The 13,732-nt window shown below is 52.0% G+C and overlaps 1 protein-coding gene across 1 annotated transcript; it reads left to right on the forward strand.

The window, feature by feature from the left end:
* Nucleotides 1-1,815: 1,815 nt before the first annotated feature.
* Cdc25b (cell division cycle 25B) lies at nucleotides 1,816-13,091 on the forward strand. The gene is made up of 16 exons (XM_059261452.1): nucleotides 1,816-2,285; nucleotides 3,014-3,126; nucleotides 3,953-4,004; nucleotides 5,962-6,003; nucleotides 6,138-6,174; nucleotides 6,403-6,525; nucleotides 6,617-6,739; nucleotides 7,186-7,320; nucleotides 7,722-7,802; nucleotides 7,887-8,060; nucleotides 8,281-8,373; nucleotides 8,803-8,865; nucleotides 9,064-9,162; nucleotides 9,347-9,480; nucleotides 11,462-11,573; nucleotides 11,729-13,091. Exons 1-16 carry the CDS (start codon nucleotides 2,086-2,088, stop codon nucleotides 11,867-11,869), a joined length of 1,722 nt encoding a protein of 573 aa, XP_059117435.1. The 5' UTR covers nucleotides 1,816-2,085; the 3' UTR covers nucleotides 11,870-13,091.
* Nucleotides 13,092-13,732: the final 641 nt, after the last annotated feature.

A 13,732-nucleotide genomic window follows, 5' to 3' on the forward strand; every position in this document is an offset into this window, starting at 1 on the left:
GTCCTCTTACCCTGCAGGTTGCAAATATTTTAACATGCCAGTTCGTGGTGACTCATACCTGTAATCCCAGCACTCAGGAGGCAAAAGCAGGGTGATCACCACGAATTTGAAGCCAGATTGCTCTATACACAGAACCCCAGGCCAGTCAGGTCTACATAATGAGACACTCCCCTCCTTAATTTCAAAAAGAGCAAATCTTTTAACTGGTCTTTAGGGATTAGTTCTGTTGTTTCGGTTTAAGTGCATAGTCTATGATCTAAGTGGTGAATTAAGTTCAGAAGCATGTGAGTTGATATGTGAGGTGCTCTGGGAGGACTCCACTGGGCTCCTCTCCCCTCCACTGGGGACAAGGAGCACCTCCAGCTGTGGGATTTCATTTTAAGTGATTTTAAAAATCAACACAGCAGAACCCCTTCTCACCCTAAGAGTGTGTGCTGGGGTAGGGGTGGGGAAAACCTGCTGTGTTGGTTTTGAAAACATCCTCGGAGCACTTTCATTCTAGTCTTTGGAATGGAAGGCCGCGCAGGGGCACATTTCTCTCCTGGTCCTAGCACTAAGGGCAGCACAGGAGGCTGGAGGTCTGGAGCTTAACCTGTGGCCGGAACAGGAAATAGGTCCCTAACTACCTAGTAGTATATAGTTCCTGGTACAGCACAGGAGCTGGGCAAAATGCTGAGAGAAAGAAAGGCCGTTGTTCCTACGTTGGTCACTTCACTCAGGTGTGGCTAGTGTCCTCTTCCTTCACACACAGCTGAACCTCCTAGGCCCCATCCCTACCCTACCTGGTGGTGGGTCTGGGGTGGTGGTTCAAACAGCAAAGGCAGATGTGCAAGGCTACTCTTGGCTTCTAGATCATGTACTGCACCCCAGCAATCAATCAACCCAGAAGCCACGCCTTCCCTTAGGAGAATGAATTTGAAAAAGCTCTCAACTGCCTATTTGGTGCTTCCCAGCTCGTTCCAGGAAAACAGACCTGGCTGGAAGGTGATTAGATCATTAGAAGACGCTCATTGTAAACTAATAGCAAACTCAGCCTCTTCCACCTTCAAAGAAACACTAAATACGGTGCTATTAACACCAAATTAGCCAAGCCATAAGTGGGTGTGAGATTTTTCCCTAACTGGGTTCTCTGGTGACATGTCACAATTGCCTGCAGCAGAAACCCATGCCTAATCCAAATGTTGATTCTCAGGGATTACGGGAGACTGTTGGGTCCAGTGGGATCACGTCTAAACTGGGAGCCCCGGAAGCCTGCCGATGCGCTCTGCCGCGCAACGAGGCGCGTGCCCAAAGCGCCGCCTGAGAACGACTGCAGCGACTCTAGGCGGCCCAGTGGGGCGGACAGGGAAGCTGGAAGATCAGAGGAGCTCGGGAAGGAGCATCTCTGTCTCCGCCACTCAACCAAACCCATGGCCTTAAACGAGTTAAGGAACTTCCCAACGTCCCGGTCTGTAAACGGGACAGGGAACGCCGCAGACCTCACAGCACACTTGGAGCTCAACTCAGGCAGAGCGTCGCACTGTTCCTTACTGGTGACCGTGCGTGATGGTAAACGTCGTCGAGGGATCCTTACGAGGCCACCCTAGGGGGTGGGTGCTCCTTCTAGGGGGTGTGTACCTCCAAAATGTGTCCCAGGAGGCAGAATCCCGGAGACCAGGATCCTCGTGTCAGAGGGAGCGGAGGGTATGTGTGGGGCATGGGGTTAAGCCAACTCCCTGAGTCACCCTAAGAAGCCGGGCTGCAGAGCTAGCTGGTCCAGCCTTAGCCCCAACCACAAGCGCCCCGCCCTCGGTCCCGCCCTCCCGGAACCGGCGCCCCCATTGGTGGCGTCCGGCGGCGCTGCCGCTGTTATTTTTCGAATATATAAGGAGGTGGCGGTGGCAGCTGCCCAGCTTTGCGTCCTCCCCTGCTTTCCTCCCCGCACCCCTCTCCTCATTCCCAGGCCCACTGCTCTTCCTCCCTTCCTTCCCTCCCTCCTCCCCCTCACCCCAAGCTCTCTCTCGGAGCCGAGCCAGCTGGGTCGGCGTCGGCTCGCTCTCGTGCTTGTGGCCCTGTAGCTAGCTAGTTTTTGCCCACCCCGCCACGATGGAGGTGCACCCGCCGAAGTCTGCGCCGGGCTCGGCTCTCAGTCCTGCCCGCGTGCTCGGTGGCGTTCAGCGGCCGCACCACCTCCAAGGCTTCGGGTTGGAGCCTGATGGCTTCCTGGGGTCTCCGGAGCGAGCGGCTTCCTCCTCTCCGGTTACCACTCTTACTCAGACCATGCACGACCTCGCTGGTCTCGGCAGGTAGGATGCCCCACGGGTACTGGGTGTGGTGGGATGGAGTGCCCCGAGTTGGAGGAACTAGGCACCGAAGCCTAGGAGTGCTGAGCACAAACGGCTTTACCCCTGCTTCAGGGACCTGGCACAGGGGTGCTGAGTCAGAAGTTGTGCGACTTACACCATCCAGATGGCCAGCTAAGGATCATTTACCGCCACCACCGCCGCCCCTCTCCCTCACTGTGCCCATGTCACACTACCTCCCTAATTTCTGCCTTAAGCAGAGGATCATTGAGGTTGGCATAGGAGTGGGTCGTACAAGCCCCTGCTCTTTGCACCCTGCATCTCCCAAACTCCCCTAAGGCAAAACTGACTAAAGACTGACTGACTTCCCTAAACGTTCTTGTGGGGTCCCAGCTGGGTGGTCCAGCCACAATAGAGACCCAGGTCTTGGCCTTTGCTCCAGGAAAATGCATGGATAGGTGGGTCTGTGAAGAGCAGGGAAAAGTTCCACAGAACTTCCCTGCTGCCTCCTGCCCACCCTTCTCACACTTCTCCAGTCAATCCAAAGAAGACCCTCTAGGGCCTCCGTGGAATGAAGAGCTTTGACCTGAGATACAGGATAGTCCTAGATCATCTCTAGTAATGAGTGGGCCATTCATAGCTAGGGGATACATGGAAACATGGACCAACCAGCTTCTAAACTCAGCATTCTTTTTTCCCCCTCCTTTCCTGTGCCTATTCTCTCTTCCTAGTGAGACCCCAAAGACTCAGGTAGGAAGCCTGTCATTCCAGAACAGGCTGGTGGGCCTCTCTCTGTCCAGGCGTACCTCCTTGTCATCCGTGTCCTCAGAATCTTCTGATGCAGGTAAGGCCCAGGGTCCTGGGTGAGGTCCCCTAGTGTCAGAAGAGATCAGGGAACTGCCTGGGCCTCCTAACTTCTCAGCCCATCAGATGAACGTCCTTTCCATGGCTGGGTGGGCCCAGAATCTTCTCTCGTCTTGCCTTCAAAGGTGAAAAGAAAACACACCTCTGGTGGGTCTTACCACACCCAACCTTGACTGGGGAGCCTGGGGAAGTCTGGCCCTTGGTTAGGAGATGCTATCATACCTATTCGAAACCTAGTGATGCAGCCACTGAACTGCAGCCCCACCCAGAAGACACTTACTACCAAAAGGTGGTCCTTGTGAAACACTCTCTTAGTCTGTAACTTTTCTCCTTAGGAAACCATTATCTTTTCCAAGTCGTTTTAAACTAGCCTAAGAAAAATGCTTAGAAAGCATTGCGCCTTTAAAAAACGGTGTTGAGGACAGGCAGTGGTGGCGCACACCTTTAATCCCAGCACTCTTGGGAGGCAGAAGCAGGCGGATCTCTGTGAGTTCAAGGCCAGCCTGGTCTACAAAGTGAGTTTCAGGACAGCCATTCAGTTACACAGAGAAACCCAGTCTCGAAAAAACAAACAAACAAAAAACAAAACAAAAAAACTGTGTAGAGACATTTCCATAGTAAACAAATAATGTAGCCCTGGCTCCTTTGAGGGGCAGTGTCCCATGCTCAGGGTCCATAAGTAGGTTTTGTTTCTTTTCTTAAAGTGTGTCTTGATCTCAAATAGAAAGAGGTTTCTTTTTTCTTTCTTGGGAAAAAGTAAGCAAGAGAGAATGCTACTTGCAAGCCAAGGTGCTCTGTCCCACCAGGTCTCTGCATGGACTCTCCCAGCCCTATGGACCCACAGAAGGCAGAGCACGCGTGAGTAGAGAAGAGAGGGATCCCACCACCGAGGAGTTGGCACCTGCCCTTGGAAATTGATTTTCCTTGCTTTTTTAAGATTTATTTATTTTTTATTGTGTGTTTGTTATGTGTTTCTCTACATGGGGATATGTGCATGTGAGCAGTCAGGCCTATAGAGGCCAGAAGAGGCTTGGATCCCTTTGGAGCTATAGGGTTCCAGGTTGTTGTGAGTTGCCCTATGTGGGTGCTGGGTACTGAACTCAGGTCCTTTGCAAAAGTGGCGAGTGTTCTTAGTCACTGAGCCATATCTCCCGCCCCTCCAGAATCCTGCATTCTTACAGAGAAATCAGAAAGTAAGTAGACCCCTCAGGGCTGCATCCCCAAGCCTTGAGAACTGGCTTCCTGTTTGGAGAAGGGCCTGCTGTCATAGAAGCCAGGTGAGAGTAGGTTCAAGACCAGAGGTCATAGGGACAGTGGCTAGCATTGTCATTCAGAAATACAAATCTAATGTCCCATTTTCCTGTTTTGCCTGTACACATTTTTGTGCACGTGAAATGTTTTCCCAACTTGAAAAATATGGTCCCGCTGGTTGTGGTAGCTCATATCTGTAATCTCAACACTCAGGAAGCTAAGGCGGGAAGATAGAGTTCAAGGCCAATTTGGGCAACATGGTGAGACCATATCTCAAAACCTAGACCAAACAAAAGCAGTGTCTGCCTCTGGCTTGAACACTTGCCTGTCCCAGCCAACCCAGGCCCTTTGCAACAGGGAGTGGAGAGAGAAAGCTGGTCTTTGCTCTGGGCAGATACCTCTTCCTTGCCTATGGGCACAAATCATGCCTTCTAGAGTGCACCTGTTCCCATCCAGCTGCTGGAGTAGCTGTCAGGCATTAGGAGGGACAGCTGAGCACTGCCCACCAGAGCTTTTGGTTTAGAGTGGCGGTTACTGTTTCCTCCTGGTGCCTTTGATCGGACTGTGCTGAGTTCAGGGTTTATTCACAAACAGGAAACAAGAATTGGGTGGGGATGGGAGGAGTGTAGGTTGGTTTTTAGTGACAACACAGATCCCTCACCCCTAAGGCCCAGCTAACAAATGATGCCAGGCTGATTGCACACAGGCCCCAAGGGGCCTGTGTTTGTTTTTGACTATTTTTAGTTTCTCAAAAAGAATCTGGTGTGTGTGTGTGTGTGTGTGTGTGTGTGTGTGTGTGTAAGCTCCACTTGACAGGTGGTCTCCAGGAGCATAGTTGTAAGGCAGAGCTGTATGCAGAAGTTGTTGCCTCAGCCTCAAAAGGAACATCTGTTGGAATTCCTTGCCGGCTGGCCTCTTCTAAGACAGCAGGAGGGGGTGGAACAGAGGTTGGGTCTTAGAAAATTCCACAGGAGGGAGGAGAGGATGTAACCTGTATACTTGTCACTAGGAGTTTCTGCTGGGCTGATCCAGAAAAACACTAAAGTGGGGGGCCCTGTCCTGGAGAGAGCCAGGCCAGCTTCTCCTAGTGGAAAGGACAACCCAGCCTTCCTGGGATCCAGCCCAGAGTCACCCACATTGCAGGGTGCCTTTAGCCTATTGTCACGGGATGGATCAATGCCTTTCACGGTGGCCATATGGCCCCACTGATGCAATTTGCATACAGGTGGAAGGCCTGTGCTAGCTGGTGCAGGCTGGCGAGACTGTTGCCTTGGTGATGTCTTAATGACCCTGTGACCTGCCCCAGCTGGCTCCATCACTGCCTTTCTTTCTCCAGGCCTGCTTCCATTCAAGGCAGCCTTTAAAAATCCCAGACTGCCTCCAATCCTTCATCCTTGGTACCTGGTCCCACCAGTAGTGGGCTTTTTTTCTACCCTCCCCTTGCCTTAGCCTGACCACAGGCCCTTGTTCTCATGGCTGGCCCTTTGGGGATGGGCCTGGCTGGGGCCTGGGGCCTGAGGCAGAGGTTGGGCTCCAGAGAAAATGGGTCACTTCTCTCTCCTAGGTTTGAACAGGCCATTCAGGCAGCCAGCCTGGTCATACAAAAGTGAGTGCGCTCCACCCCTTCCCCTACTCACCTCCCGCTGTCTCCTGCAATGTTTGGGAGCAAGGAGAGCCTGCCTGCTTTAAGTCACTGACCCCCGTTTTCCCAGCTCTGAACTGTCCTTCTTTCTTTTACAGTGAGCAGTTTACCATAAAACGCTTCCGGTCCTTGCCAGTGAGTGTCCTCCAAGGCCTGACAGGGAGTTCAGGCATGAACATCTTGGGGGCACCTCTCAGAGGGTGTGCTTGAAGTAGTCAGGCATCGCTGGGCTGGCTGGGGGAGATGGGGTTTTATCTGGTGGCTGAGTGGCCTGGGAGTTGGAGCAGGGTAGCAGAAGGTAGGGCCTGGGTGATAACGGAAGTGTGCAGCCTTCAGTGGTAACTACCCTGTCTGATTTCCTAGGTGAGGCTGCTGGACCACAGCCCCGTGCTACAGAACATTACCAACTCCCAAGCACTGGATAGCCGTGAGAAAAATGAGGCAGGCTACAGAGCTGCCAGCAGCCCTGGGGAGGACAAAGAGAATGTGCGCTTCCCGAGACAAGGGTGGAAGAGGTCTGGGGAGAGAAGGGTGCCCTGGGGTTATCCTGACGTCTCCTCTCCAATCTTACCCACAGGATGGATATCTCTTCAAGATGCCGTGGAAGCTCACTCATCCCAGCCCTGCCCAAGCTCTGGCAGAGTGGGCCAGCCGCAGAGAAGCCTTTGCTCAGAGGCCAAGCTCAGCCCCTGACTTGATGGTACATGAGGAGAACTGACCTCCTGTAGGGCGGGCCCTCAAGAAACAGCTCAGGGGAGAGGTGGGGGCTGGAGAGATGGTTCAGTGGTTAAGAGCACTGGTTGCCCTTTCAGAGGACCCAGTTCAATTCCCAGCACCCACGTGGCAGCTCACGGTCCTCTATAGTTCCAGTCCCAGAGGACCTGATACCCCCTTCTGGCTCTGTGGACACTGCTGGTACATGGTGTGCAGACATAGATGTAGGCAAAACACCCGCATACGTAAAATAAAGGTTAAGAATTAAAAATAAATAAAAGCTAAAAAAAAAAAAAATTATAGAGACAGTAAGAGAAGAAAAGAGTGGTCCAGACCCCCAACCCCCACCCCCAAGTACTGGAGACAAGTATCCTCAGAAGGGCTGGCAACCCCCACCTCTTGAGTATGCTGATCTTGTTGTGATTTGGACAGTGTCGTACCCCCGAACGGAAGATGGAAGTAGAGGAGCTGAGCCCTGTGGCCCAGTCTTCCTCTTCCCCGACCCCCATTGAAAGGGCTTCTGAAGAAGATGATGGATTTGTGGACATCCTGGAGGGTGATTTAAAGGTAAACAGCCTTGGTCCACAAGGCCCCTACTTGCTCCCCATTCATCTAGCCCAAGAAAAGGAGACCTTTGGCTTCAGCAAGACTACAACCATACCCCAGTGTCAGAAGCATTTAAGGGAACTGAGTACCAGCCTGCTATTGGCCAATCAGAGGAGACCAGGTGGGCTGGTGCTCCAGAGGAATAGAGGCTGGGCATGATGAAGGTACTTCTCCTTGCTCAGGGCATGCCCCTGAAGCAGGTGGGTCCCTACAGCTCTTTAGGTCTCTGGGACTGCCGTAGATGGAGGAGTCAGCAGGGCTGGGGACAGCCTGGCATTTCTGGGAGAGTAGGTAAGGGAAGACTCTGTGAGGTTTATTCCATGCTCCTGTTTATGATGGTGTCCTTGCTGATTTGACCTCAGGATGATGATGTGGTCCCCCCAGGCATGGAGAACCTCATTAGTGCCCCACTGGTCAAAAAGCTGGATAAGGAAGAGGAACAGGTGAGCCTTAGTAGTGCCCCCTCAGAGCTTAGAGATGTGGGGTTGAGGGACTGTGTTTTCTAATGGCCACATTACCCTTGCCAGGATCTCATCATGTTCAGCAAGTGCCAGCGGCTCTTCCGCTCTCCATCCATGCCGTGCACCGTGATCCGGCCCATCCTCAAGAGGCTAGAGCGGCCCCAGGACAAGGACGTGCCTGTCCAGAGCAAGCGCAGGAAAAGCGTGACACCCCTGGAAGAACAAGAGCCTGAAGAACCTGTTAGTTTCCTCCTCCTGGGGCTGGGCTGTCACTGCTCACCTGGGGGTGTGTTTGGGCTGAAGATGGTCTGGGATGTACTCTCTTGGCCACATGTGTAGCGGGAGGTGGGGGAGTAGTGTACAGGTAGTTGTTTATGTGCCAGGGAAAGAGGGTCTCAGACAAATGGAGCCGAGAGGCAGGCTCACCCCTGACCCGGCCTCCATCTGCCTTGCCTTCCAGAAGGCCCGTGTCTTCCGCTCAAAGTCCCTGTGTCATGAGATTGAAAGCATCCTGGACAGTGACCACCGTGGACTGATCGGAGATTACTCTAAGGTAGCATCCCAGGACCTCAGGAGGCTTCTTCCGCGTTATCTACTCTGGATCCCTAGTGCAGGAGCACTGTCCCCAGAGGCCCCCTTTTCTCTCTTGTATCTTTTCAGTCTTGTTCTCATGCAGACTCTTCCCTCTGGTTCCCCTTCTCCCAATGCCACCTCAAATCTGTCTAGGCATCTGACATATCTCAGCCTTGAAAACCATTTCCAAATGAGTCTCTGGTATGCAGTCTCCTGCCTCACCCCTCAGCTTTCAAACCCCTAGAGCAGGAAGAAAGACGGTCCAGGGCTTCTCTGTTCTGTTCTTACCCTTTGAAGGCTGTTCCCTGGGTATGGGCCTCCCGAGGTTCCTCTCAGAGCTGAATCTGCCCGTTCCAGCCTTCTTGTCTGCCGCCTTTTCTTTCCCTGACTGACTCATCCTTCCCTTCAGGCTTTCCTCCTGCAGACTGTGGATGGCAAACACCAAGACCTCAAGTACATCTCACCAGAAACTGTAAGCAGGGTTGAGCCACTCTTCAGGTGCATTGGGGACCACCTTTTTTTTTTTTTTTTTTTTTTTTTTTTTTTTTTTTTTTTTTTGGCTCTTGTCCTCCCCTGGGGATGGGCTGCATGTACAGACCATCACAAGAGTGAGGGAAAACCTTGGCTACCCGCCTCACCTGCGGGCACCAACCCTGATGGCCTCCTGCAGATGGTGGCCCTGCTGACAGGCAAGTTCAGCAACATTGTGGAGAAATTTGTAATTGTGGACTGCAGATACCCCTATGAGTATGAAGGCGGGCATATCAAGGTGAGACAGCTTCTGGTAAGGCCAGGCCCTCCGTTCAGATTCCTCGCCAAGAGGAGGAATAACCTTCCGTGGAGTATTTCTCATGGGGAGGGTTTTTCCCAAAAGAGGTGGGCTTACTTACCTGGAAACTGAAAGAGAGGGGGCCAGGTGCAGGCTACGGCTTGACCCCCACATGCTCTGACAGAATGCTGTGAACTTGCCCCTGGAACGGGATGCCGAGACCTTCCTGCTGCAGCGCCCCATCACGCCTTGTAGCCTGGACAAGAGAGTCATCCTCATTTTCCACTGTGAATTCTCATCTGAGCGTGGGCCCCGCATGTGAGTCCTGGCTCCGTCCTGCTGGTCAGCTAGTGCGCACCTTTGGCCTTCTTTGCCCAGAACTGAATGCTGGAGCCTCTTGCTGCATCTGATAGTTTAGAACTGACCTTACTCTTGCTATGGACAGCACATCTTCCCATCCCCTTCTTTCCATCCACCTCATCAGACCATCCTTCCGGCACCCCCACAAAAATTCATGCCAAGTCTAGCAGCGTCTTTAAAATCTGAGGACCCTGTTCTAAGCCACATTCTCAGTGACACTCAGTTTTTGGTATCCTGTTCCCATGCTGGCTACCACTGGGGCCCTCAGCCTCTGTTCGTGATCTTTCCTGGTTATTCCCCTGCCTCATGGTCCAGGGTGGCCACCAGCTCCATCTAGTAGCTGTTAGCTTCTTAGTGTGCTGGAATCTGTGTTTCCCGTTCTCTGTGTAGGGGCCTCACCCCTGCGGCTCCCTCTTGCTCTGGGGTTCCAGCACGTGGCCCCTGCTGGGCAGTGGACCAGCCAGTGAGCGTCCCTCTTGATCCTTCGCTTCCTTTGTCTTCTTCCCTTGGGTCCTTACCGCATGCGGTCCAGGAGACTCTGGAGCATGTGTGCTCTTTCCCTGTGTGGCTGCACCAGTGACCGAGCCAGGCCATCACATACGATAGGGAAGCACTCTACCAGGGAGGGGTGCTCCCAGCCCTTTCTTTACTTTTTATTTAGTTTTTTTTTTTTTAATTACCGTGTGTATGTGTGTTGTATGAAGGCATATGTACATGGGTATGACGTACCCCATATGTATATGTGGATGTCAGAGGGTGACCTTATGGAATCAGTTCTCTCCTTCTGTGTTTACATGACTTTCAGGAATCGAGCCCAGGTTGCCAGGGCTGTGCGGCCTTTACCCACTGAACCGTCTCACTGTCCCCCTCCCCCTTAAAGAAGTTTATTTTTATTCTTTAAAATTTGTAACTAGAGTGATATTTTATATGAAGGTATTTTGTCTGCACTGTGTGTGCCCTTGTATGCATGCTTGGTGCCTACAGACATCGGAAGAGGGCATTGGATCCCCTCCATTGGAGGCCGTGATAAATGGCTGTGAGCCACTATGTGGGTGCTGGGAGCTGAGCCTAGATTCTTTGCAAGAGCAACAACTCTTAACTGCTGAGCTTTCTCTCCAGCCATTGGTCCTTTAATATATATATATATATATATATATATATATATATATATATATATATATATATATATATATAATGAGTGCCTTTGTGTGGTATACATGCATGCGGTATATACATGTGTGCATATAAGTACATGCATGCAGAAAGGCCAGAGGAGGATATTACATATCCTGCTGTATACTCTCTACCTTATTCCCTTGAGACAGGGTTCTCACTGAACTTGGGCTTGGTGGCCTTCAGTCTAACTCCAAGTGATCCTCCTGTTTTTACACAAACACACCCAATGCTGGGGTTACAGGCTTCTTGTTGTTCGGGGGATTTGAACTCACGTCCTCATGTTTACTCAGCAGATGCTCTTAGCCATTGAGCCACCTCCCAGCCCTACCTTTTATTTTGAGACAGGGTTTTCCTAAATTGTCCAGGCTGGCCTTAAGCTCTTTGTGTAGTTCAGGCAGGTTTTGAACCTGCCATCCCTCTGCTTCAGAATCCTATGTAGCTAAGATTACAGGCTTGTGCCACCAGGCCAGGCTCTGAGTGGACCCTGTATTCACTGGTCCCCTTTCTTGCTTCCTCTTTCCTGGTACATGTCACAGAGTGCTCTAACCAAGGTTATGCAACTACCTTCCAGAAACAGTGGCCGCTCCTGCTTTACATCTGTCTTCACCCCAGGGCCTCCTACCTAGTCGCCCATCTTGCCTAATGGATGCCATGTCTATGCTCTGAAGCCTGTGCTCTTGGAGACCCTCAAAGCAGCGCATAAAGTGTATGAGTCTCTTTCTGACATGTCTCCTGCCCTGAACCCCCTCGCATGCTGCTCCAGGTGCCGGTTCGTCAGGGAACGGGATCGTGCGGCTAACGACTACCCCAGCCTGTACTACCCTGAGATGTATATCCTCAAAGGCGGCTACAAGGAATTCTTCCCACAGCATCCGGTACCATGGGTGGGGTGGCCACAGCTCTCCTAACTGAAGGGACAGAGCTCAGTCAGGCTGTAGGCCAAAAAGAAAGAAAGGCTTTCCCTGGCTCCCCACGGCTGACTCCGTTTCCCATACTGATGAACTCTTTACATCTTCTCATCCTCCTTTAGAACTTTTGTGAGCCCCAGAACTACCGGCCCATGAACCACGAGGCCTTCAGGGATGAGCTGAGGACCTTTCGCCTCAAGACACGCAGCTGGGCTGGGGAGCGGAGCCGGAGGGAACTCTGTAGCAGGCTGCAGGACCAGTGATGAGCCAACACCAGTCTGGCTGCCATCTTTACCTCGTGGGGCCTGGGAGCCAGTGGGTCCCAAGGGCCTGTGAGGCCACCTACCTGCTAGAGGCCTCAGGTGCTATTGGGGGTTGGGGGAATGGTGTGGTGTCACATCTGTCTGTCCCTGTCCTCCATTCTCCTGTCTCACTCCACTAATTTTTCATACCCTGGTGCCAGTCCTATCTTGAAGAGCCCAGCCTGACGGGTGGATACCAGCTAGGAGGAAGTGCTTTGTGTTCGTGGACGCCTTTTATCGCCTTTTTTCCTTGTTTGTTTTAGCTCTTTGTCTTCCCGTGTTCAGAAAGCCCCCTTTGTGGGAGAGCTCAGCCCTTTGGGATGAGCACCGTTGCTCCTTGGGTGGTCTGGAAGCTGCGTGTTATGCCTGCTTCTGCACCGAGCTGTGTCTGCTGTCCCCTCCTGGCCTTTGCACAGACACCTCCGTGGAAAACATAAGCGCTTACTTGTTCCTGTCCTTTGTTGTCTTACCTGCTGCAGCTCTTACTTATGTTTGTCTGACTCAGCCTGTTTCGGGGCACACTGGCAGCTGGCGAGGCTCCTTCATACGTCTGGGGGTTAGAGATTCAAATACCACTTGCTCAGTAGGCCTGGCTTTTGTTAGCCCAGAAAGGGCATCTTCTCCTTCAGTGCCCCCAAGGCAAGGGCAAAGGCCTGATTCAGGAGCCTCCGGGAGCCCCATCCGGCTGCTGTGAGCTGCAGTCTCTCTGGTCAGAATTTGCTGCTGGGCAGGACCAGTCATTGAGCTTTACTTTTTTGATCCTGTCTTCTTCCTCCCTTGAGTCCTTACCACTCTGGTCCAGAAGACCTCTTGAGTATTCACGTTTGTTTGTTTGTCTGTATGTTTTCTGTGTTGCTGTACTAGTGACTGAGCCTAGGCCTGTTGCAGATGGACAGGAGGCTGGGTGGTCATGGATGCGCAGTGCCTTGCACACATGGATGCACACAAATGGGGTAGAAGGATTTTGGTGAGCATGGTGGCCTATGGCAGGAGTGTATGTGTGTGTGTGTACAAAGTCTTTACACTTAGCATTTGGAAATATTAAAGGAACATTGTCATGGAAGCAGCTAAATAAAAAAACCAAGCAACCTCTGGGTTCAGATCTACATATGGGAAGGCCATGCTGGAAGGCCCCTGTGAGTCCTCTGTTAGGGCCTTGGTTCAATAAAGCACTGAGCAAGTTAAATAATCTGTTTGTTATGCGGAGCCTCTGACCATAGCAGACCCAGAGTAAGGACAGACCAGGACAGATTGGGGTAAGGACAGACCCGCAGAGGAGGGGAGGCTTTCTGGAGAAGGGACTATACCTCAGTTCTCCTCTGAAGTTTCTCATGCTTTTGAAATGGAGGACAGGGGTCCTCTTACTATGTAGCTCAGACTGGCGTCAAACTCGTGGCTGCCCTGTCTCGACCTCCTTAGGGCTGGGGTTGTAAGCGTGCGCCCTCCGTCCCAGCTGGTGAGTCTCATGCTGACAGTCCTGCTGGGGCTTCGGGTTCATCTCTCTCACTCGGCTACCCAAGCTCTCCTGAGTTCACCCTGCTCCAAGCCTGCAGTATGGTAAGGGTGACCCATCACACCACAAAGAACTGTCAATACCCATTGTCCTCAGGCTAAACTGCAAGGATTCCTGCCATAGTCCTTCAGATTTAGGCTTCCCCAGCTTCGTCCCCTCAGAAGAGGAAAAACAACAACAACAACAAAAAACAAACAAACAAACAAAAAAAAGAAAAAAAAAACCCACTAATCTGGATGAACCAAGTCTCTCAAGAAAAAAAAAAAATTATGAAACAGAGTCATTATGTAGTCCTGGCTAGCCTGGAACTT

This window comes from Peromyscus eremicus, chromosome 4 (genome assembly GCF_949786415.1).
Source record: "Peromyscus eremicus chromosome 4, PerEre_H2_v1, whole genome shotgun sequence".
Lineage (NCBI taxonomy): Eukaryota > Metazoa > Chordata > Mammalia > Rodentia > Cricetidae > Peromyscus > Peromyscus eremicus.

Bases quoted from the DNA above. Each gene is read 5' to 3' on its own strand.
- Cdc25b (XM_059261452.1), top strand. From the start codon at position 2,086: ATGGAGGTGCACCCGCCGAAGTCTGCGCCGGGCTCGGCTCTCAGTCCT. The intron at 2,286-3,013 runs GTAGGATGCCCC...CTCTCTTCCTAG, and splicing joins GACCTCGCTGGTCTCGGCAG to TGAGACCCCAAAGACTCAGG. The intron at 6,740-7,185 runs GTACATGAGGAG...TGATTTGGACAG, and splicing joins GCTCAGCCCCTGACTTGATG to TGTCGTACCCCCGAACGGAA.